General features: G+C 41.1%; 1 protein-coding gene across 1 annotated transcript in view; it reads left to right on the top strand.

The window, feature by feature from the left end:
- Positions 1-14,496: 14,496 nt before the first annotated feature.
- Positions 14,497-25,143, top strand: part of ENTPD1 (ectonucleoside triphosphate diphosphohydrolase 1) — a 101,788-nt gene continuing 91,141 nt past the window's right edge. The window contains exon 1 of the mRNA XM_080641103.1: positions 14,497-14,649. Coding sequence (XP_080497229.1) covers positions 14,634-14,649 — 16 coding nt within the window. The 5' untranslated portion in view covers positions 14,497-14,633. The remainder of the gene's footprint in view (positions 14,650-25,143) is intronic.

The raw sequence follows: 25,143 nt of genomic DNA, 5'->3' as shown, positions 1-25,143 counted from the left end.
AGAAAATATGGCGAACAGGCGAGGGGGTAGGCTTAGAGACATTTTCTATGTATAGTCTGTATATCCTTGATTCTAAAACATTGGTAGAAACAGGTTTGTAATGTTTTGAAATTCAGAATGTGCCTTGCAGTCAATGTAAAAAGAAATCTGTTTCCAAGCAGAACTGTAAGTGATGCTGTGTCTGTCACTGTGCGTGAGCATGCTTAGTGTTGCGTGGAAGATAGTATTTTTATCTGGTTGTCAACTCAGATGAGTTATTTGTAAAGGTTCTTAATGCAGGTGAATTCTAATTTTAGATTCCTGGTTGGCTTTTAAAACCATTTAAATATTATAATTCAGCAAACCTAAACTTTTTAAAAAATGAATGTCGCCTGTTATATGACAAGCGATTAGTTTAAAAACAATAGGGTTTATCACGTACTTTGAACTAGGTCAGAAAAACCTGAGTTGGGAGAGATTTGTGTGACTAATTCACGTTCTGAGAAAGAATTTTACTTGGGAACGATCCATCTATTGGGAGATTCTAGCTAACTCCCCCCACCCCCCCGCCTACAGTTTTTATGACAATGTTTAATATTTAGTGGAAATAATATAAAAATGTATAGATAAAAATAAACAAAAACGCCTTTGCCTCCCCTCATCCATTTCCACCCTCCATTCCTTGCGCATGTCCTTTTCGTGCACATGCGTGAGGTGCCTAAGGAAGTTTTTGTTTAAAAATTGCCATGATTTATATTAATCCCAAGACCACTGGTAGCAAACTTGTCAGTGCTGCCCTCACATGCCCTGAGACCTCTTCAGTCTTTCTGAGCACACCAGCTCCGGTGCAGGCTGCCCCATAGCCCCCCTGTGTCTCTGTGAGTGAGCCCTCAGGATGCTGGAACATACTTTGCTTATGTTCAAGGGGGCCTAGAGGCACCTAAGCATTTATGCCCCACCCTCCAGCCCTGAGCCAGTGACTGATTAGGGCTAAGTATAAACTGTAGCTCTCTTACTCCCCTGATCAATATAATTTTGTTAACCATTCCAAACTTTGTATCTTCCTGACTTTGTTTTGTTTTTGACACTACAAACAATGCTATAATATCCAACTTTGTACAGACAGTCCCTGACTTACAATGGTGCAAAAGCAATACACACTTAGTAGAAATTATACTTCGAATTCTGAATTTTGATCTTTTCCCAGGCTGGCACTATGCAATAGGATCCTCTCTCCGTGATGCTAGGCAGATGATTTTGCTACTGTCTGGAGGCTTGGGTACCATCATCTCCCTGCACTCAAACTGGATGCAGTGGTTAGTCATCTGAGAACCAAGAAGTCCTGTGTGATTAGAATCCTGAAAGGCAAATTTGGTCAAGGAAATGCATAACCACCTCAAACCAAATCTTACCATAAGTAGGCTGGGCAGAATGATGACGATCTCCTGGCTATGTTGAATGGCTAGCTAGAGGGTAAGATGTGAAAAATACCTGATTTACATTTAATTTTTCTTTTTTTTTTTTATAAGACTGGTATTTATTTAAAAAAAAATAAAAGAACAGCTTTGTTGAGCTATAATTCATATACTGTACATGTCATCTAAAGTGTACAAAGAACTGTTTTTTTTAAAGTAAATTCAGAGTGGTACAACCATCACCATGCTCAATTTTTAATTATTTTCACAACCCCATCCCCTCCAAAAAAAACTTCTACCCACTAGAATCACTTTCCTGATCATCTATCTTCCCCAAAATAGATTGCATTTTAAAGGTGAGTAAAGGAAAGTTGAGGGAAGTTAAAATACTGCAAAAAGGATATTGTAAAATGACAAAGCCCAAAGTGAAGATCATGTGTTTTATTTTTTTAAATATTTTTTATTAATTTCAGAGATAAAGTGAAAGGGAGAGAGAGATAGAAACATCAATGATAAGAATCACTGATCAGCTGCCTCCTGCAGGGCCCCTACTGGGGATTGAGCCCACAACCCAGGCATGTGCCCTGACCAGGATCGAACCTGGGACCCTTCAGTCCACAGGCTGATGCTCTCTACATTAAGCCAAACGGGCCAGGGCCATGTGTTTTCTTTTAAGTTCTGCTTGGTTGTAATGGTCCCCAAATCTATACTAATAAAAGGGTAATATGCTAATTACAGTGGACGTCTTCCAGATGTCCTTCCAGACAAAGCTGCAGTGGCTGCGAGGGCTGAGCTCAGGCAGCCGTGGGTGGCTGCAAAGGTCCAAGGCTCAGGCCTGGAGTGGCAGCAGCAGCAGGGAAATGGGGCCAGTGCCTTACCCTGATCCTCCAGGTAGCCTCCCGCAGAGGGAGGCCAGACTGGGGGCCAAGGCAGAGGCAGTTAGGAGTGATCAGGCCAGCAGTGGAGCAAGTTAGGGGCGATAAGGCCCCAGGGGGGCAAGTTAGGGTTGATCAGGCTGGTGGGGGTGGTGGGGGGCAAGGTAGGGGCAATCAGGCCAGCAGGCAGAGGGGTTATGGGTGATCAGGCAGGCAGGCAGGCAAGCAGTTAGGAGCCAGTGGTCCCAGATTGTGAGAGGAATGTCGGACATCCCTTGAGGGGTCCCAGATTGGAAAGGATGCAGTCCGAGCTGAGGAACCCCCTTCCCATGTAGGAATTTCATGCATTGGGCATCTAGTATAGTATTATAAAATACTATAGTCTCCCCTATCTCGGTTAATTACCCCAATAACCATACAATTATCTAAACCAGAAAACTGGATTTTGTCCCTTATTTTTTGACAAACATAATGAAGCACAAATCAATACCTTCCAAAATTCTTGAATTCATCCATTTCACTCAGTCTTCACTATCGTTAACTTTTCTTAGGCCCACCATCATTTTTCATTTGGATTATTTAATCATAACTTCCAATTGGCTTTCCTCCTCTTTTGCATTATTCCAAAAGTCAAAATTTGGTCAGATAAAACAAAGTCTTGTTTAAAACACTTCACTGTTTTTCAATTTCTTGCAGTAACAAGTAAAAAGCTTGTAACTTTTTAAATAAACTACTTGCAGTTTTCCTTCTCTAAATCTTGGTAAGTTGTCTTCATGTGATCTTTCAAAGCATACTGTATACATCACTTAATATTGTAATTGTAGCTTCCTGTTTACTTGTTCTTCCTTTTCCTTCCTCTTCCATATACCATCACCTACACAATTTGTAAATTCTTTTCAAGATGTATCTCCAGCACCTAAAATATGTATAATATATAATATGTTTTCTTTAGACACATTAAAAATGAATAAATACAATCATAATATAATAATAACAATCAGATTTATCTTACAACAAATCTTTTTTCTTTTTTTTTGCATTTTATAAAGTTCAGAAATGGGTAAACCTAATCCATGGTGTTTTATATTAATTTTTTTTATTCTGTTCGTGGTGTTTTTTTTTTATTTTAATAAATCTTTATTCAGATTATTACAATTGTTTCTCCTTTTTCCCCCCGTAGCTCCCCTCCACCCAGTTCCCACCCCACCTTCTGCCCTTACCTCCCCCCCACACTGTCCTCATCCATAGGTGTATGATTTTTGTCCAGTCTCTTCATGAACCCCCCATACCCCTTTCCCCTGAGAATTATCAGTCCACTCCCTTTCTATGCCCCTGATTCTATTATATTCACCAGATTATTCTGTTCCTCAGGTTTTTAATTCACTTGATTTTTAGGTTCACTTGTTGATAGATATGTATTTGTTGTTCATAATTTTTATCTTTACTTTTTTCTTCTTCCTCTTCTTTAAGAATACCTTTCAGCATTTCATATAATACTGGTTTGGTGGTGATGAACTCCTTTAGCTTTTTCTTATCTGTGAAGCTCTTTATCTGCCCTTCAATTCTGAATGATAGCTTTGCTGGGTAGAGTAATCTTGGTTGTAGGTTCTTGCTAATTGTCACATTGAAAATTTCTTGCCGCTCCCGTCTGGCCTGCATAGTTTCTGTTGAGAAATCAGCTGACAGTCGTATGGGTGCTCCCTTGTAGGTAACTAACTGTTTTTCTCTTGCTGCTTTTAATATTCTCTCTTTGTCTTTTGCTCTTGGCATTTTAATTATGATGTGTCTTGGTGTGGTCCTCTTTGGATTCCTTTTGTTTGGGGTTCTGTGTGCTTCCTGGACTTGTAAGTCTATTTCTTTCACCAGGTGGGGGAAGTTTTCTGTCATTATTTCTTCAAATAGGTTTTCAGTATCTTTCTCTCTCTCTTCTTCTGGCACCCCCATAATTCTGATGTTGGTATGCTTGAAGTTGTCTCAGAGTCTTCTTACACTATCTTCAACTTTTTGGATTTTTTTTCTTTTTGCTTTTTCAGTTGAGTGTTTTTTGCTTCTTTGTATTTCAATTCTTTGACTTGATTCTTGTGTTCCTCTAGTCTGTTTTTGGGTCTCTGTATAATTTTTTTTATTTCAGTCAGTGTATGTTTAATTTCTAGTTGGTCCTTTTTCATATCTTCGAGGGTCTCGTTATATTTATCGGCCTTTTCTAGGATATTCTTGAAAAGCCTTATAACCGTGGTTTTGAATTCTATATCCAGTCGTTTGTTTTCCTCCATTTCTTTCATTTGTGATCTGTTTCTTTGTCTCCGCATTTTCATTGCTTCCCTGAGTTGGTAGAGTAGCTTTGTGTGCTAGGTTTCCTATATGGCCCAGTGGGTCGGCCTCCCCAGTTAACCTGAGGTGGACACTCTTGGTGCACCCCTTTGTGGACTGTGTGTACAGCCTTGTTGTAGTTAAGTCTTGATTGTTGTTGGTATCACTGGGAGGAATTGACCTCCAGGTCAGTTGGCTGTAAGGATCAGCTGCGTCTATGCTGGGAGAAGTTCGGTGCTGGAGACAGCCTTATAGGATTAGACTTGCCAAATTGCAATAGCCTCTGTGCTCGGCTTGGATGGGGTGGAGCAGACAGTCTTGGCTTCTGGTCAGCCTTGCCCTTGCGCGCGCACGCAGACCTCTGCCTTCCCCGGCTCCTGAGTCTCCGCCCGAGAGTCCAGATTCCCCCCACAAGTGAGTGGGTCCCCAGGGGCTCGCCTGGAACTGGGGTCCAGTGCAGTCAGGACTGGGGCTCAGTGCGGTCAGGAGCCTCCGACTCCCTTCCACTAGGGAAAGCCTGTGGCAACCTCCGCAGCCTTTGTGCACTCTGGCACGCCGCGCCTTCAGACTTCTGCCTTCCCCAGCTCCCGAGTCTCCGCCCGAGAGTCCAGACTCCCCCTGTAAGAGCGTGGGTTCCCAGGGGCTCGCCTGGAACTGGGGTTCAGTGCAGTCAGAACTGGGGTTCAGTGTGGTCGGGGGCTTCCTTCCCCCTTCTGCCAGAGAAAGTCAGCCAGGCTCTCAGCTGCCCTTCCTCTCTGCACGCACAAAGACCCTTTGCCGTACCTCCAATTCTCTGTGAGCTTTTCTCTTTCCTTCTAGTTGTAGAATTTTCACTCAGCCAGCTTTCCTGTGGTTCTGGATGGTGTCCATTCTGTCTTTTAGTTGTAGTTTTGAAATTGTTGTGCGAGGCAGCAGTTTAGGTGTTTACCTATGCCGCCATCTTGGTTTCTCCACAACCACATTTAATTTTTCTTACGGATAGTTGAGAGAAATTAGTATAATGAATTAAGGTCAGCGATTTATTAAGCACTTATGCAAAACACTGGATTAGGTGCTCTGAAATATGGGAGGATGTAGGTGGGGAGGAGGGAAAAAGAATTTTAGCCAGACTCTAGAGTATGAAGTCAGACTTTAGATTGTATATATTAAACATTATACATGAAAGGAAACAAGCCAGGCATGGCATTAAGCAAGGGCCACTTCACGTGACACTTCAGAGAGGAGAGTTATGCTCTCAGAACTTGGAGGAGGGAGAGTTAGCTGGAAGACTAAATATTTAAAGCTTGAACTAGACCTTGAAGGATGAGCTGGGAGAACCACCTAGGCTAAGTAATAATCTCAAAAGTCTGTAATACCTTAAAAAAACAAAAGAAGTCTGAGAATCACTCGTATCTTTTCCTGCTCTCCTGTTTCTTCAGGCTCTGCTGGCCTCAATGGAGGAAGGGCCTAATGTAAGGGAGAGCAGAGTGCCTGACCTTAGCATTGCCGCCAGGGTTGTACACCCCTGCTGATCTCCACAGAGGCAGAGGCGCTAACAGTAACTCTCGAGCTTTTTGCTATAGACTGGCCTGGTATTGTGTGCTATTACTGTGTTAAAAAACTGGCTGTGTGCCCTCATGCTCTAAAGGCCTTGAACATAAGATTCTGGAGGCCATGTGTTCTTTAAAAAATTTCCCTGCCTCCTAGGACCAGCAATGTCTGGAGTTAGAAGACAGAAACTGACACCCTTTGGATGGTATTCTGCTTAGCAAGTACAGTCCTGGACACCGAGGGTCGGTTAAGTGTGGTAAACTTTTCTCAGCTCCAACTTTTCTCCTTCTCAAAGCTACTTCAAGTTCTCTGGCAATGTTCCCATGTTAGGGTGGCCCTCTGGAGAAGCGTAGGCATTTTCCTTCCTTTTATTATTTTTTTTTCAAGTTCTGGAACCAGCAGTCACTAACTCCTTCCTGCCCAACCCTGGCCCCAGAGTTTCTGACTTCTCCCCAGAGACAGTTATTTGGAAACTTTTTGAGCCAGTGGAGAACCAACTTAGAGGTTTTCCCCCCTGTTTTAGACCAATGGGAATATTATGTGTCATGGACAGAAAGATTTGAATACCACCATTATCACGCTGGGTCTATATAACAAGGCTACTTCCCTGTCTTGGCACACAGCCCGAGTTAACTTTGCTTTGCTGGATGTAAATACAATGGATTCTGTTTAAATAAGAAATCATGTGTAACAAATGCTTTTGCAAAACCATGTCCATTTAGCAGTTACTTTAATAAAGATGTGCTTTAGCAAGGGCTTTTGGTACAACAGCTGCATTTAAACTCCTATACAATGTGTAACTTAACATTTAAAAATATAAACTTTTTATTTTAGAATAGATTTTAATTTACAGAACAGTTGTGAAGTAGTACAGAAAGTTCCCATATGCTCCATACCCAATTACTCTTACTATTAGCAATTTAAATTACAGTGGTACATTTGTTGTAATCTATGAACCAATATTGATATATTATTAACTAACGCCCGCCCAGACTTTATTCCAATTTCCCTAGTTTTTACCCAATGTCGCTTTTCTGTTTCAAAATACCATCCAGGATTCCACATTACATTAAATCCTCACATCCTCTCTTTCTTTTTAAAAAATCCTCATGTCCTCTTGGCTATGACATTTTCTCAGACTTTCCTTGGTTTTGATGACTTTGACAGTTTAGAGAAATACTGGTCAGGTATTTGTAGAATGACCCTCAGTTGGCATTTGTCTGACGTCTTTCTCATGATTATATTGGGGTTACAGGTATTTTTGGAGGAGGACTGCAGAGGTGAAGTGTTTCATTACATATACTGATGATATGTACTACAACATGACTTATCACCGTTGATGTTGATCTTGGTCACCTGGCTGAGATAGTGTTTGTTGGGTTTTGCCACTGTAAAATCACTCTTACTTTCGCCCTTCCCATGCTCCAGTCTTTGGAAGGTAGCCGATACATGCAGCCCACACTTAAGGAGTGTTATGTTCCGCCTTCTAGAAGGCAGAGTATCTACATAACATATTTGTAATTCTTCTGGACAGGAGCTTTATTTATTCTCTCATTTATTTATATGTTCAACAATTTATATCAGCATATATTCATGTATATTTCTTTTATACTTTGGTTATAATTGAATACTATTTTGTCATTCAAAGTGTTCTAGTTTAGGCTATTGGGAGCTTGTACAATTGGCTCCTGTGTCAACTTAATACACCTCATCGCTGTGGTGTTTTTTGATTACTTCCTTATTTTCTGGCATTACACGATGCTCCAGGCTCACCTTGTGTATTTCCTGTCCCAATCCTAGAATCAGCCATTTCTCCAGGGAAATCTGGTTCCTTTTATTAGGGAGTGATTTTAGAACACCAAGTTCTGGTGGCTATATATGCTCATTGCTGCTTGGGTTTCATTGTTTTTAAGGCTTAGAGCAAGGAAACAAATATCCTAAACCTTGTATACAGACAACTATAAATATTGCTATATTTATCCATCTGCATATTAAACTAGAGCTCATACTGATGCCTCCAGCTCTAATCCCTCACTGCCTGGATCATTCTGGCCACCTCCCCTGACTTGTCTGAAACCTTTCACTCCAACAGTGAGAACACTGACTCCTATGTCATCCGTTTGCTTAATCATTCGATTCCAGTATGCATGCATAGTGCTCTCAGAATTACAAACCTTTATTCCCACGGGAAACAACTTTATCAAGTAAAGTAATGTGGTTTTGTACAATTCCTTTTGCCTTTAGTCTTACAAACCTCGCCTTAAGTCATCACTTTTCCCCTACCAGCTTCAGTGCGGTTGTTTCATACATTTGTAATACAGTTGGATTCTTTTGTCATAATCTACATTCTATTCTGGGATCTGTTAACCCCCTGAATGACTTTTTAAAAAATTTGTATACATTAAAGTTCATTCTTTGTCCTCTAGAGTTCTATAAATTTGACAAATGCAGTTATGCATTCACCATTAGAGTATCATACTGAATAATGTCACCACCCTAAAAAACCCTGTGCTTTATCTATTCCACACTTCCCCCAACCCAGTGAATCTCTGACAACCACTGATCTGTTATTATCTTTATTTAAATGGAAAAATATTTTAAGCCCTGGCCGGAAGCTCAGTGGTTAGAGCATCAGCCCATGTACCAAAGGGTTGCGCGTTCTATTCCTGGTTGAGGGCCCGTACCTGGGCTGCATGTTTGATCCCTGACCCAGGTTGGGGCACATGTGAGAGGCAACCAATCGATGTGTCTCTCACATCAATGTTTCTCTCTCCCCGCCCCCCTCAGCCTCTCTCTCTTCCTGAAAAATCAATGGAAAAAGTATCCTCGGGTGAAGATTAACATTAAAGAAAATGTAAAAAGTTTAGGAACTTTTATAAATTAATTGGACATTTATAGATAGTGAGTAGTTTCTTTGGAAATGAACATCTTTGACCTTAAAGAAGTTACAGCTGTTATTAGTTATCATACCTGCAATTCATGGATTTGGGGCATGCCTCTTAAAGTAGCCATTACATTTTATCATTCTTAAAGAAGTGACATTTCTTCACAGGGCCCTCTCATGCAAACTGCACCGCAGGCAGACAGACGCCTGCACGGCACTGAGCTGCCTGCCTGCACTGTATTTCTATCATCGGACCCAGCCCTTATAAATGAGTTTCTGGAATCCTATTTCAACCAATAGGACTGAGATGTTGCCCATTAGAGCTGCACAGCTATATCTATCAGCTTTTTCACTGACCAATGAGAGCCGCTCCATTTGGGCCAATCAGGGATCAGGGGCTGGCACTTTTGTCTATATGTCAGCTCCTCTGTGGCTTTGGGAGTGCACTTCCCCTTTCCACAGAAAATCAAATTTTCCCAGATGGAGCTGAACCGCCAAAGATATCTCTTGTGAACAGAGCAGTGCCAGTCCAGGGCAGACTGGCACAGAACAGACCAGAGCAGAGACTGGCAGTCACTGATTATTGCTTAGCTTCATTACTTGGTTAGGTGTTTGTACAATGGTGATACCCTAATGCTATTAATTTTATTCGTTCATTATTTGGAATATTTTAAGGAAACTTACCTTCATCAATGATTTGATTGTCTTCTGGTACAGTTTGTGAGGCAGGCATGTTGGGTGTTGATATTTCCCCCTTTCATTTACTTGTTTTCAGAATAATAAATTGGTTTCAAAGGTGAACAATGATTTATTTATAGCATTTTTATGAACACTTGGTGTCAACCTGTCTGCTATGTTTCAATCCATTTCAGTTGTTATTTCTAATTGCTGCTCAAATTTTTGCTATTTTGGCTAGTTGTCTCTGAGTCCTTTTGACACAACAACCCTGGGGGTTTTAGACAGTGTCCTTGCTTCTGGCATGACAACACATTCTAGTCTCACCTTTCACACTTCCTGCGCCAGACTTGAACCCGGGCATTTCCCCGAAGAGTCTTGGTTTGTTTTAGTGGAAAATAGCATTTAGATATCACAATCTTGAGCTGGGGTAGAAGGTGAAGACAAGACCTATACAGGGAATGATAAAATGAGCCGTGTGGATATTTGGGAGAACAGCATTCCAGGCAGAAGGAACAGCCGGTGCAAAGACTCTGAGGCTGGAACAGAGGAAGCAAGGAGAGGAAAGTAGTAGGAAAGGAAGTCCAAGAGTGAAGGGGAACAGGCCAGTTGGAAGGACTGTAGTTTTGCTTGGAGCGAGATGGAAGCCATTGGAGGGTTTTGAGCAGAGAAATGATATGATCTTTTGTTTTGTTTTAACTGAATCACTATGGGTTCTGGGTTGAGAACAGACTGAACAGGGCTAAGAGCAGAGCCTGGAAGAAGGGTATCACAATAAACCAGGTGAGAGATGGTGTGGCTTGGGAGCAATGGAGGAAATGAGAACAGGTCAGGTTCTGCATATATTTTGAAGATAGAAACAAAAGAATTTGCTAAAAAGAATTGTACTTGGATTGTGAGGATAGAGAATTCAAATGTGACTCTATGTTTTATGGTCTGAGGCATAAATGAAATTGTAACATATCATGGTAATATGACCGGCATCTCTTCTGTGGGTCGGTGCCATATTTGTGGAGAGGGGGAGGAAGGACTGAAGAGGGGTCAGGCAGAGCTTCACAGATTAGATAAACTGACTCATGAAGGATATGTAGGAGGAACAAGAGGGGAAGAGCATTCTGAACAGAAGAAAAACTTGTATAAATGCAGAGTCATGAAAGGACTATGGTTTGGCAATTACAATTTGTTTTTAGGCTGCAGGGACCTAAAGCAGGAAATGAGGCTAGAGAGGCAGAGAGAGACCTTACGTATTACATGCTAGGAATCTGAATTTTATTTTATGGATGATAAGGAGACTAGAATTTTTTAAGCCTGGGAATGACATTATCAGGTATGCACTTTAGAAAGGTCATCTAGGCAGCAGAGTCAGAAAGAATGAAGGTACAGAAAAAATAAAACTTTAAACCTTCTAAGAATTATCAAAGACCATTTCATCATTAAAACAGGATGAATATCTTCACCCCTTTATTTCTGTGAGTGCAGTTTTTATATTTTATTTCCTATTACAAATGATTATAATTTTTTGTTTAAATTTAGAATTTGTCTTTTAAATTAAAGTCTCGGGCCTTTAAAAAGATGCACAAAAACCCTATCACTTTTGTAATTATTCTTGGATAAATAAAAAGTAATATTACTTAACTATCATGTTTTCATGATGCTGAGGAGGGTGTGAAGAGCAGACACTGTGATTAAATTGTAGCACAAAGCATGCTACTATAAAAGCATTAAATGTCAAAAGGGTCACATAAGATGAGTTGGGGGCTAAAACTATGCTTTCATTACTGTATTCAACTCTGATGACTTTTTCCTTTTTATGAAGTGCTAGTTATTATAATGAGATTTTATCTCCCCCAGCGGAACCAGAGGTTGAGCACTTTACTTGATAGTTTCTCTATGATGAAATTGAAAGAGATTGAGTCAATTGTCAAAGTAACCTTTACTCAATGATGCAATGTCCAAGTGGAACATGAGAGGCATCTTGGAATTTTAATTTTGTTTGAAATAGAGAACTGTTGCCCCAGACTTGGAGTGCTCTTCTTTCTTTCACCTAACCTCTCACTCACTCTGGATCTTCCCCTTGATCATTCTCTTCTCTTTCTAGCTTTGATAGTCTGTTCTCCATTCTGTAGTTCCCAAGATGTGGACATGCCCTTTTTTAAGATTGTCTCCAAAACAATGATGCCAAGACAGTTATAAACCCACTAGAGGCCCGATGCACGAAGATTCGTGCAAGAATGGGCCTTCCTTCCCCTGGCTGCTGGCACCACCTTCGCTCCCACAGGAGCCGCCTTTTCGCTCTGGCCTGGAGCCGCCTTTCCGCCTTCCCACACTGCCAGAGGCCCGGAGTGGCTGGGGCGGCATGGAACGCCTGCATTGTTGCCATGGTGACGACCAAGCATCCCACCCCACCCTGGCCACTCAGCACCTGCACATGCAAATTAACCCCACCATCTTTGTTGGGTTAATTTGCATACCCACTCCTGATTGGCTGGTGGGCATTGTGAAGGTAAGGTCAATTTGCATCTTACTCTATTATTAGTGTAGATTATAAAAATTGCTGGTTTTCCCATATACCCCATTATATTACTAAAAAACAATTTAACCACAACAGAACAAATATGAAATGTTCTTTATTAGAGATGGCTTTGGAAGAGGCATTCCTTTTATTTTTCCAATTACTATAATTAGTTGTTATTATGAATGCAAAATTCTGTAACTATTAACCATTTAGTAAGATAAAGAGCCTTGTTGTACAGGCTCAGATAAAGGCATCAAACATTTATTGAGCATATACAATAGGACAGGTGTGGTGCAAGGTAACAACAGAGATGCTTAAACTAAAAAATCAGCCAAGCCCTTATTAAAAAATAAAAGTGATTGAAAGTACAGTCATGCACCAAATAACAATGCTTTGGGTCAATAATGGACCGCATATACTAGTACGAAGGTAAAAAAATTCCTATCGCCTAGTGATGTCATAACCATGGAAACATCATAACACAATACATTACTTAAGTGTTTGTGGTGATACTTGTATAAACAAACCTACTGCACTGCCAAGAATACAAGGATAGCATGTGAAATTATGTACAGTGCATAATACTTGATAATGATAATAAACAACTATGCTACTGATTTATGTGTTCACTGTACTATACTTTTTATTCTACAATGTACTCTTTCTGCTTGAATAAAAAATGTTTGCTGTAAACAGCAGCCTCATACATCTTGTGTTTACAGTCTCTTGACTGCATTATTTTCTCCTGTGCTTGATTTCATCTTTGTTGCTTAGTACAGGAACATGCTGTACAGACTTGTGCCTAGAAGCAGTAGGCTATACCATATAGCCTAGGTCCGTGGTCGGCAAACATGTGGCTCTTTGGCCCCTTGAGTGTGGCTCTTCCACAAAATACCACGGCCTGGGCGAGTCTATTTTGAAGAAGTGGCGTTAGAAGACGTTTAAGTTTAAAAAATTCGGCTCTCAAAAGAAATTTCAATCATTGCACTGTTGATATTTGGCTCTGTTAACTAATGAGTTTGCCGACCACTGGCCTAGGTGTGTAGTAGGCTACCCCATCTAGGCGCGTGTACCTGCACTCTATGTTTGCACAAGGATGAAATCGCCTAACCTTGCATTTCTCAGAACGTATCTCCATCATTAAGCGGCGGGTGACTGTATAGCTAAGAATATATGTTCTGTATAGAGTCAAATACAATCTTCAATAGTCACAAGTTTACTGGTTTATGTAAAGAAAACACCTTATGGTATAATAGGCTTCAGACAAAAGTTCTCATGCTGGAGAAGTAATGTACAAAAAGCATGAACTAGGAGTCAGGAACCAGATCTACATTCCTGCTTCGCTGCTATTCACTCACTCATTCATTCATTCATTCATTCACTCATCAAATATTTAATGACAGCCTACTCTTTGGGAGAAACTGTATTAGATGCTGGGAGCACATGCCTGCTCTTTATCGTTGTGAACACGTGTGGCTTAACTTTTCCACATTGCTAACCTTGGTTAGACTAGATGGCTGAGGTTTCTTTCAAACCTAAAATGCTAAGGTTTCTGACAGCCTCTTGGAGGGAGAAGCTGCCCAGGCAACCTTGGGACTTGAGGACTTACCTTCCTCTTGGAGGATTAGCTCTTGTCCTGATTTCAAAACAACTTCGTATACACAGTTTTTAAACCGTTGGCCAGCCTCTTATCTGTATTTGGGTCATCTTGACAAAGCCCAAGTGTAGCAATTTCTGCTCAGAAGACGTTAAGAGGCGGAAGTCATAGTCTGGAAAAAGGTGTACAACTTGCGTCAGTACAGCTAGAGAGCAGTTCCCAGCAAGCAGCCTCCAGGGCCGTCGCACCGGCCTTCCGTCCAATAGCACTTCTCCTGCCACTGGCTGGTCCATCGCTTGGAGGCTCCTTTGCTCTTCTGGTCTAATAAGCCTCGTAAAAGCATTGCTCATCGGGGACCGGGAGTGATCAGCTTCCTGGGGCGGGAAGAACTGTCTCTGCATCCCAGTTTTCCCAGTGGGTATCAAGGTAACAAGTTTCTTGTTATCTGGCTTCAAAATTGCAATAAGTAAATAACATTTTTGCTTGCAGCCAAGGTACTTTTTTTTTTTTTTTTTCCAAGGGGGAGAGTGGATTTCTGTAACAATGAGAGGAAAGAGCGGGAGAGAAATATTTGAATACGAATACAGAAAGTTACAACCCTGGGAAGCCTTCTTGTAACTTTACGGAAACGAGCAGCTGGACTCCTCCGCCAAGGCCAATCTGTTGTTTCCAGTCAATGAAACAGAGTTAGAGGTTCCTTCCTAAACCGGCCGGCTAATTTAGCCCCTCCCACGAGCCCGAGGGTCTGTTATATCTCTGTTCCTTGAGAGTACCTCTCTCACTGAGACCGACCACAGCAAGCAGAGGCTGAAAAAAAAAAGAGCAAAGAGGAAGAACACAAACGCTGCCAGTTATGGAAGATGTAAATGGTAAGAGCAAAATTGATTTGATCCGAATCCTTAAGGACAAAAAAACAGAGGAGAAAACCAAACAAACCCAAAGCCCAGATCAAAAGCAAGTACTTGAAAGAGCAAGAGGCACAGAGCCCTAAATGAACTTTCCCACCCTCTCCTTCTGAGAGGAGGCAGAAAAAGAACTTGGGAAACTTTAAGAAGCAAGCCCGGTGGTTGTAGTCAAGGGTGGCTCTTGAGGCAGCTGAAGGAGCTCATGAATATTCATTACCATTTGTAGTCAGATTTTTTTTTTTTTAAGAGGTAAATGACTTCTTCCGTCCCCTGGCAGTTTAAGAGGCAGCTGCCTCATTTATAGTCCAGAGTCATCTTGCTTCGGTCGGGAGCTCCGCGTATTTGCTTGAAGATGCTGGGCTCAGTGTGCAGATTTGTTTTGTTCTCTAATTTCCTGCGTGCTTTCCTGTTGTGAAATTAGCAAAGGCTTCTCTGCAGGGAGTTAGAGAAGTTAATGTGGCTAGAAGCTGTCACAACAGGACCCCAGAGTAAGCTTCTTGTAAGACTGAAAGCTTCTTGGAAGGAGTGTGGGAGTGTGTGTGGGAATGTGTGTGTGTGTGTATGGAGGGAGGCAGCGCAGAGAGGTGATGGAGGGCTGAAGAACAGTTTTATCTTTAAAAAGCAAGGCGTATTTGACGGACTATATTTAGAACTTGTCTAAAAACTACAAGAGCAGCCGGCTTTTCACAAATGGTGTGCAGTCTCTTGTCTTTTACCTCTTTTGGGCATTTTCTGCCAGGACGGAAAGCTAGCTGCTTGCCAGTCCGTGGGAGCCAGGAGGAATCTCTACAGCCGTGTGGGTGTGTAGGGTTGCAAACCTTCTTCATTATCTCTAGTTTCGAATAACTCCGCACGTTTTTATCACATAGAATGCGGAGGAATGAAATGTGCAACAGATTTCTTAATAAGGATAATAATGATAGCCGTTAACATTTACTAAGTCGGTGCTGGGAGCTGTGCTAAGCATGTTACATGTGTTACTTATTACTCACATCAATTTATGGAGTGAGTGCTACGTTACCATCCCCATTTAATGGACGATGGAGTTGAGGTAGTAGGAGAGGAGCTTGCCGTGGGATCTCACAGTAAGTGGTGAGTGTGGGTGCAGGCAGTGGGAACAGCATCCGCGGGCCTTTCTATTCCCTATGCTGTTGCTTTACTCCCACCGCTCTGACTGCGCTACTGCCCTAACACTTGATTCCAGGTTTGCAAATCCTTGAACCTACTGGGGTAATGCTACTGATGAAATTGCAAGGCTGGGGAGGAATTTGTGGTTTCCTGTCAAGTTCACATATTTTTTTTTTCTCATTTGGTACTCATGGCCCTTCTCTATGGTAGAGTCCAGCCATTGTCATGTTGCCTTTCACAGAAGGGAGAGACTGAGGCCAGGACGGGTTAGGTGACAGGAATCTTACAGCTGGACTAGACCAGAAACACCGCCCCCCCCTCCCGCCTCTGGTTTCTAAGCTGCAGAGCAAGCCCAGTCACCGCTGAACTTCCCCACCCCCAGCCGCTTTCAGTTCCCCAAAAGACCTTGCTTCCTCCTCCCTCCCAGACTGTGTTGCAAGGAGCTTACCTCTGCTTCTAAGGCCTATCTGCCTTTCTTCTTCCCGTTTAGTGTGGAGCCATGATGCCTGGGTTTGAACCCCAGCTCCATCATTGACTGACTGTGTGCAGGGGTCCTCAAACTACAGCCCGCGGGCCACATGCGGCCCGCCGAGGACATTTATCCGGCCCGCCGGGTGCCGCTGCCTGTCCTGCTTAGCAGCCGACTCATCCTGGGCCGGCAGTGCGCATAGGAATTTGTTCATAGTGTTTTTTTTAAACTATAGTCCGGCCCTCCAACGGTCTGAGGGACAATGAACTGGCCCCCTGTTTAAAAAGTTTGAGGACCCCTGAATCTACCTAATAGAGTTGTTGTAAGGACTAAATGAGGGATTCATACAACGTTCTCAGAATAGGGCCTTATGCATATAGTACATGCTCAATAAATGTTAGCTGTCGCAATCCCTCCTTCAGGCCTCATCTTGGTTGTTAGATTTGGCTCTTTCTTGAACGTTTCTACAACACCTTACCACTTGCCTAAGGTGGCTTGTCATACTTGTCCACATTCCTGCCCTCTGAATAGCCTTCCCTGTCCCCCAACTATAATTTATTTATTTACCATTGGATCTTCAGCGTCCGGAGCAATGTTTAGCACACAATGGGCACTCAATAAATATTTATAAACTTAGTATTTTTTTAGTTGATGTTCATCCAAGAGTCAGGAGGCTGGTTTAAAAGGGGACCTTTGGTTTGCTGTAGAGCTCCGGCTGGTACATATAGCTCTTGTGCAATCTATAAAGACATTTCTCTAAGTGAATACACTGAAAAACAAAACGCATCCCTACCGGGTGGGTGATATTCCAAGCTGATGCAGCCCCATGCCAGTGTGCCCAGTTTGGCCAGTCTAGCTCTGGCTGAACTGCAGCCCTCGTTACCCCTCAGCCAGGGGACAACTGGAGATTTCAGATGCCCCATAGCACAACCCCAATCTCTCTGAACAGAACATCTGGTTCCAGAAATAAAGTCTCCCCAGCCCCACTTTATTTTTTTATTTTTTATTTTTCCCCCCAGCCCCATTTTATAGCACAGTCTGAGACAATGAGAAATAAAGTCTCCCCAGCCACACTTTATTTTTTTTTATTTTTTATTTTCCCTCCCAGCCCCATTTTATAGCACAGTCTGAGACAATGAGAAATAACGTCTCCCCAGCCCCACTTTATTTTTTAATTTTTTATTTTCTCCCCAGCCCCATTTTATAGCACAGTCTGAGACAATGGACTCCGGTATTAGAAGGAAACAAACACTATAAAGGTTGGCACTGGGTAAAGTCATGAAGTACATTACAATTGCTTCCAGCACCCTCACTTTCCTCTCCCTGGCATACCTTCAAACCAATTTGACAAATATTACTGTGTCTACCATTTGTAAGTCCCTGTGCCAGATGTGTGGGATATAAACAGTTTGCTTACAATTTAGTGAGAAAGACAGACATATATACAACCAACTCTAATTAAATCCAGACTTTGTGAAGTGCTAGTAATAATAGCTGACATTGATTCAGTATTTACTATATGGCAGGCACTGTAATTATGTCATGCATTGTTTCATGTAATCTTCAGAATATACCTATGATTATAGGTTTCTGCATCTCACAGCTGTGGAGGGAAGTTATGTGGCCAAGGCCACACAGCTAATAGGCAGAGGGGGAATTTAGACCTATATAGTTAGGCTGCAAAGCCTGGGTTCCTAATGCATTAAGTTCTCCTACCTTCCCAAGAGCTGTAATACAAGTCTAAAGAAAATGCCACGAGAAACACAATAGGGAGTGATGGTTTCTGAGAAAACTTCTCAAAGGATGGGACACTTTAGTGGTTCTAGAAAGATGAGTAGAGTCTGGTGCTGACAGCAAGCCCTTACTAATGTAAGCAATGCTTACAGATCTTTTCTCTCTCCTTTCCTGAAACCACAGCCCAGATTTAAGAGTGAAAAGCTCTTTCACCTTTTCCAAGTTCTGAGCAGGGAACCTATTTACATGTCCGTCCTGGAGTTTTGAAGGCAGAAATCCGAAGTGTAGTCCCGGCTATAAAGGGTTAGTGGATTACCAGACATGTAATCCACTAACCCTTTACAAAGTGATCAGCTGCTGCATATTAAATGATTTCCTTATGATTATCTTGCATGGTCATTAGACACATTCGATAAATAGATTTCACAAATGCCAGTGGGGGGTCTTGCATTTACTTGGCTACACTGCATTTTAAGAGTATCTTCTCGGGAACAAGGGCAAAATTGGGGGTAGCCCTTGTGGTGAGGAATCATCAAGCCTCTTGATGGTTCGGTGGAAGTTCCGAAGAGTAGAGGCACTAGCTCCGTCTTGGTGAATGTGTGTGAATGCTCCGAGGCAGTGTTTCTCAAACTTTAACCGGTAGGCGTATCATTGGGGATCTTGTCAAAATGCAGATTCTGATCCAGGAGCTTTGGGGTGGGGTCGGAGATTCTGCATTTTATAACAAACTCAAGGGATGGTCGTGCTGCCCTTCCATAGGCCACACGTTGACTAGCCATGTTATAGGGTCATTGCATGCCTTAACCTCAGGGCTTATTTTGGTACCAAATGACCAATCCCTAGCCGTCACTTGGAGTCTCTGATCAGCTATGTCCTTGCAGGATAACGGGAAGCCTGATTCATTTGTTTGTTCATTTGATTGTTTGTTCAGTCAATATATGCCCAGAACAGGAAGTTGAGGCCCCCAATTTGCCATACAGGACAGAAGTCTGAATCTTTTTCGCACAAATTATTCCACAAAGAAGGCCCTGTGTTGGTTTTCCCAAACATCTCCCCTCTTTCTCCAAGGCTCTGGAGTTTCCTAAATTGCTTTCATTCCCTCCTCCGACCTGAACATCACTGGAGCAGCGCTGCCTCCAGAGCCCTTTGCTGGGTGCTTGGAGGGCCAGGGGCCTGGGGCAGAGGGACCCAGGGCTCTGAGACTGGGAGCAGCGTGCCTGGGCATTGTCTCCACGCTGCACAAGTAAAGTGGGAAATGTCCCAGGTACAAAGGAGGGGGGAGAGGACTGAATTTCTTTAGGTTTGGAAAACTGAAGGAATTATGAGGAAAAAATAAGTTGGAGAAAAGAAGACAGGGGAGAATTTGCCTAACATATTTTCATCCTGCAGTTTTTGTGTTAGAATATAAAAATGACGTTGGAGACCCAGGAACAATGGCAGCACACACCCTACATAAAGAGGTATTTCCTTTTGATTCAGAGGAAGAATGTAGACATTTCCTTCATGTCTGTGAGGGTGTTGTTTCCTTTTGATTCAAAGGACTAATGTAGACAATTCCTTCATGTCTGTGAGGATGTAAGTAATATGGCACATGTCCATTAAAGAAAATATGAAAATATAAATTAGGGGAGAGAAGAAAAAAATCACTCGTGATAATACTTTGGCGTATTTCCTTGCAAGTTCTTTTACTATGCTGGGTTGTTTCTCTCTCTCAGCATTTACTTGACGAGGACCTGGAAAATTTGAGGTGGCATTGTGATCATTAGGCTGCATATATGTACAATTTAAAAGCCTGGCTTTTAGTGCAGCAGTGAAGCACAAGTCCTTTCCATCTTACAGCATAGTCTTTGTTAGCATGATTTTTATCGCTACATCGTTCATTTAAATGTTCCCCTGTTGCCCTAGCCAGTTAGCTCAGTGGCTAGAGCTTCAGCCTGTGGATTGAGGAGTTCTGGATTCGATTCTGATGAAGGGCACGTACCTCGGTTGCAGGCTCCATCACAGCCCTAACCAGGGGCTGTGCTGGAGGCAACCAATCAATGTGTCTCTCTCACATTGATGTTTCTCTTTGTCTCTCCCTGCTCCCTTCCATTCTCTCTGAGAAAAAAAAAAAAATCAATGGAAAAATATCCTCTGGTGAGGATTAACAAAAATAATAAAAAGAAAATATTCCCCTGTTGTTGAACGTTTAGGTTGTTGCCATTTCCAGTAAACATCTTTGTGCATGCCGTTGTTCCATATACAGGCTTGCATGCTGAGGATGGAGTCCCAAAAGTAGAATTACTGGATTAAAATTTGTAAAAGTTTTTTAAAGTTCTTGATTACTATTGCCAAGTTACTATTCCTAAGAGTAGATCCTTCACTTTCCCACAAGCAGGACCTGTTTTGCTGAGCTTCTGACAGTTTTGGTGTTTTTGTTCTTGTTTTTAAAATAATCTTATCTACTTTGATGTTGTTTTAGTTTGTATTTCTTTAATTGCCAGTAAATTTGACATTTTCCACATAATGTGCTGCTTTTATATTATGTCAGTTTACATCCCTTGCCTGTTTATTATTTATTTGGATTTTATGTTTTTAAATTAATTTATGTGAGCTCTTCATAAAATAAAGATATTCAAGTTTTTCGGCCATAATTGCTTTTCTGAATCTTCTCTGTGTTTTTATACAGAGACATATAGCTAAGAATACAGCCAATACATTTTTATATGTGGTGTGGTAGTTTTCAAAGTAGTTTAATATTGCATTTAAAATATATATATATGTTTTTATTGATTTTAGAGAGGAAGGGAGAGGGAGAGAGAGATGGAAACATCAATGATGAGAAAGAATCATGGATCAGCTGCCTCTGATGCACACTGGGGACCTCCTGGTTCTTAGGTCGACGCTCAACCACTGAGCCACATCGGCCTGGCTAATAGTGCATTTTTATTGTCTCTTTAATCCAGGATAATACTTTTTAAAGTTCCAAGTGATTGTTATTTTGTTTAAACCATTAATTTTAATTAATTTTATGTCATAATAGAGAATATGGCTTTATAATTTCCGAGGCTTCTTTGTATCTAAGCATGTAGTGAATTTTTAGAAATCTATGAACACTTGTGAAAAAGGTATATTCTATTTTTAAGATACAAAATTAGATATTTGTAAATCTATTCAGTCATTTTGATTATATGGCAGTCTCTCCCCAATCATCATTTTTGCCTATGTAAAATTATAGTATATATGCATTTACTTTTGTGTACTTTTATTGATACCTATGACAATTTAAGTTTCAGGATAAAAGCAGATGTGAATTATTTTTATATTGGCTTATTGGAAAAGGGAGGGGTGATGGAGAGTTGGGAATATAAAAGGAATGTAAAGTAGATGCAGAGAAGGAGTTTTGGGAAATAAAGTCTTGGGAAAGATAAAAGATAATAATTCATGTGCGGGTTTGGTCCCTAGTCCTGGCTTGTGATCAGGGACATCTTCCCCGGCTGCCTGCAGCAGGCTCTGCCTCCTCCCCGCCCCCCGTCACCACCCACCCCCAGTTCCCTGTTCGCCATTGGGTGATGGAAGCCTGACCTTGACGGCTGGGAGAAGGGACTGAGAGGTCGGCAGTTCTGCCCACTCGCTGGCCCTGCCCTCCCCTCCCCCGTCACCACCCACCCTTGTTCCATTCGCCATTGGGCAATCAGAGCCTGACAGCCTGGAGATGGGACCGAGAGGTGGTCAGTGCGCCTCATAGTGACTGGTTGAGCGGTCGTTCTGGCCATTTCGATGTTAGGGTCAATTTGCATATTAGCCTTTTATTATATAGGATTATATAGGATTCTAGATAGAATCCTTTATTAGATAAATGATTTGCAAAAAATTTTGTCCCATTCCATGGGTTTTATTTTCATTTTTCAGGGGTGTTGTTTGCAGCACAAACATTTTAAATTTTGATGATGTTCAGTTTATCTATATTTTGCTTGGTTGATTGTGTTTTTGGTGTCCTATCTAAAAAATCTATTGCCCAATCCAGAGTCATGAAGATTTGCACTGGTGTTTTCTTCAAAGAATTGTGCAGTTTTAGCCATTATGTTTAGGTCTTTGATCTATTTTTGAGTAATTTTTGTGTATGGTATGAGGTAGGGGCCCAACTTTATGTGAATATCCAGTTGTCTCAGCACCATTTGCTGAAATGACTATTCTTTTCCCCAGTGAATTGTCTTGGCACGCTTGTTGAAAATCAATGGACTGTCAATGTGAGGGTTTATTTCTGGACTCTCAGTTCTCTTCCATAATCTGTCTGTCCTGTGTCAGTTCCACACTGTCTTGGTTACTATAGTTTTTTAAATCAAGAAATATGAGACTTCCAACTTTGTTTTCTTTTTTCAAGATTGTTTTGGCTATTATGGGTTCCTTGAATTCCATATGAATTTGAGGACCAGTTTGTCAATTTCTACTAACAAGCCAGCTAGGATTTTCATTTTATTTTTGATGTATCCTTTGTAAAACATTGGCTTTGAAAATCCAATTTGAGTCTATCTTCATGGAGGAATTTAGTTCACATTTACTTTACTCGCCATTTTTCTTTTATTCTCCCTTTGTATATATATTTCTACAAAGCTGTGGATAACAGGCATCTTATTTTTATTCTTATCTATGGATAACTTAAATAGTAAAAGAAAAATATTCCTGAGCTTCAGTTTATCTTAATATCAAAGTAAAGAACAATAGTTACTTTTGACTCTGTTATGAAAGGTAATAATTCAAGAGTTTTTGTTCCCTGTGTCTTCCTTTCTTATTTTATTTAATCTGATATTATACATTCCTATATTGAAAATTCTATTAGTCATTTATTTCACAGGGTTTCTACTTTTTATTTAGATATTAACGATCAAATTCAACACTCCATGAATATAATTCTTGAAAAAAGTTTTTTTCTCACTATGCCTTTCTTCATTCTTGAAGTCTTTTTAAAACATATATATTGTTAATTTGCTTACATACTTATTTTCTCTCTTCTTTAAAAAAAGATTTTAAATTGATTTTTAGAGGAGTGAAAAAAGGGAGAGAGAGAGAAACATCAATTGGCTGCCTCCTGCATGACCCCTACCAGGGATCCAGCCCACAACCTGGGCTTGTGCCCTGACCAGGAATCAAACCTGCAACCTTTCGGTGCATGGGACGATGCCCAACCAACTGAGCCACACTGGCCAGGGCTATTCTTGAAGTCTTAATTTTGGTTTCTTTCATAATGATCTGATAGGAATACCAAAGTAATTTTTTAGAAAGGGTATCAGTGTGGTCAGAGAGTGACAACTTGTATAAATACAGAAATCTTATCTCCCTAAAGTAATAGGAGATAGTCCTCCATTGTCTTGAGAAACTTGATGCTAGAAAGAAGTTTGAGGACAATTAGCTTTCAACCTGAATGTCTTTTTCTGTTCTCTATTCCTGATGTTTATACTCTTCACAGTAGCATAGCTTAGCATACACTTCCTTTCATAAATTTTGCCTCGAATATGGTAAACCTGCTTGATTTCTAAATTCAGGACTTTTTAGGAGCAAGAAAGATTTCTCTTATCATAACTTTGATCAATGTTTCTGTTTTGTTTGTTTTTCCTTTTTAGGAACCAATTATTTGGATTTCTTATCTTTAATACCCTTCCTTCCTCCCTCCTTCCTTCTTTCCTTCCTTCCTTCCTTCCTTCCCTTAATTTACTTTTCTTTTTTTTTTTTTAAATATATTTTATTGATTTTTTACAGAGAGGAAGGAAGAGGGATAGAGAGTTAGAAACATCGATGAGAGAGAAACATCGATCAGCTGCCTCCTGCACACCCCCTACTGGGGATGTGCCCACAACCAAGGTACATGCCCTTGACCGGAATCGAACCTGGGACCCTTCAGTCCGCAGGCCGACGCTCTATCCACTGAGCCAAACCGATTAGGGCCTTTCATTTACTTTTCTTTGTATTCTGAGAATATTTTCCCAAAATTGTACTCTACGTCACTGATTCAATTTTCCTTAATTATCTCCAATATAAACTTTCATTCAGTTACAATGTTTTTGGTTTCCATGAAGTCTTTTTATCTTAGTTTGCTCTGTTCTCACAGCAACATCCTCTTGTGTCTAACTAAAAAATAAACAAAGAAAGATTTCCCATTCTTTCCTACATCATATCTATTTTGGAGGAAAGCTTTTCCTCTTGTTCCTTCTACTTTATTGTAAAATTTATCTAATCTAACCCCTTATCCTGGAAAAAAAAGAAACTCCTTTTGTGTGTGTGCAAATGAACATATGAATTTTCATCTTATTCTAACAAGACTTAAGGAAGCATTTGGGGAGATTCATTACTATCCAGTATTAGAGAGGGTGAGAATGCTTATTCTAACCTTGGCTCCCTCAGATTCTGTTTGCATCCTGGAAGAATGCAATCACCAAATGCTAGATTCCCCTTCTATGTGTGAGAAGACAGTCTTCTAGCCAAATATGCTCATTCAGATCCAAGAAAGAAAACAAAAGTCCTGTCACCATATAGCCATCTTTCAATGCTTCAGAGGACAGAGAGGCTAGGACTGTCAGAATTCTGTCAATATTGTGCAGAGACATAAAGACGTTCAGGAAGGAACCTTCTCTGGGCCCATTTTCTTGCTTTTGTCCCTTTCCCACTGAAAGCCGACCTCTGTTGAACTGGGAAGTGAATTTCTGTTTCATTTAGTGTCTTACCCAAGTAATGCCTTTTGTTGGAGATCACTTGTCAAAGTGATGAACTCCTTTAGCTTTTTCTACTCTTTATACTCATGGTGGACACATGGCTGCCAGTTCACAAAGACAACAACCAACACCCAAACAAACAAAACAACAAGCCCAGGGTTTCCCAAAGAGTTCCCATCAGCTCTGCTGCTCTTCTCCCATAGTGCACTTTTGTTGTTCCCAAGCTGATGGGTGCTGGGAGGGCCAACTAAGTCCTCTACTTACTTGGCCCTGGTCATGCCGCTGTGTCTCAGAAGAGGCGATACTGGCCATTAATACCATTTCTTAATTCTAATGCCTGGGCATTTTATTTGGAGGGAAAAAAACCATTTCTTTTAAGATACAGATGTAAATTTTCACAAGAATGTGGGAGGGTGTGGCAAAGTATTTTCTTTTATGTTA

The sequence above is a fragment of the Plecotus auritus genome, assembly GCF_963455305.1.
Source record: "Plecotus auritus genome assembly, chromosome: 9".
Lineage (NCBI taxonomy): Eukaryota > Metazoa > Chordata > Mammalia > Chiroptera > Vespertilionidae > Plecotus > Plecotus auritus.
This window is presented reverse-complemented; position numbering and strand designations above follow the sequence as displayed.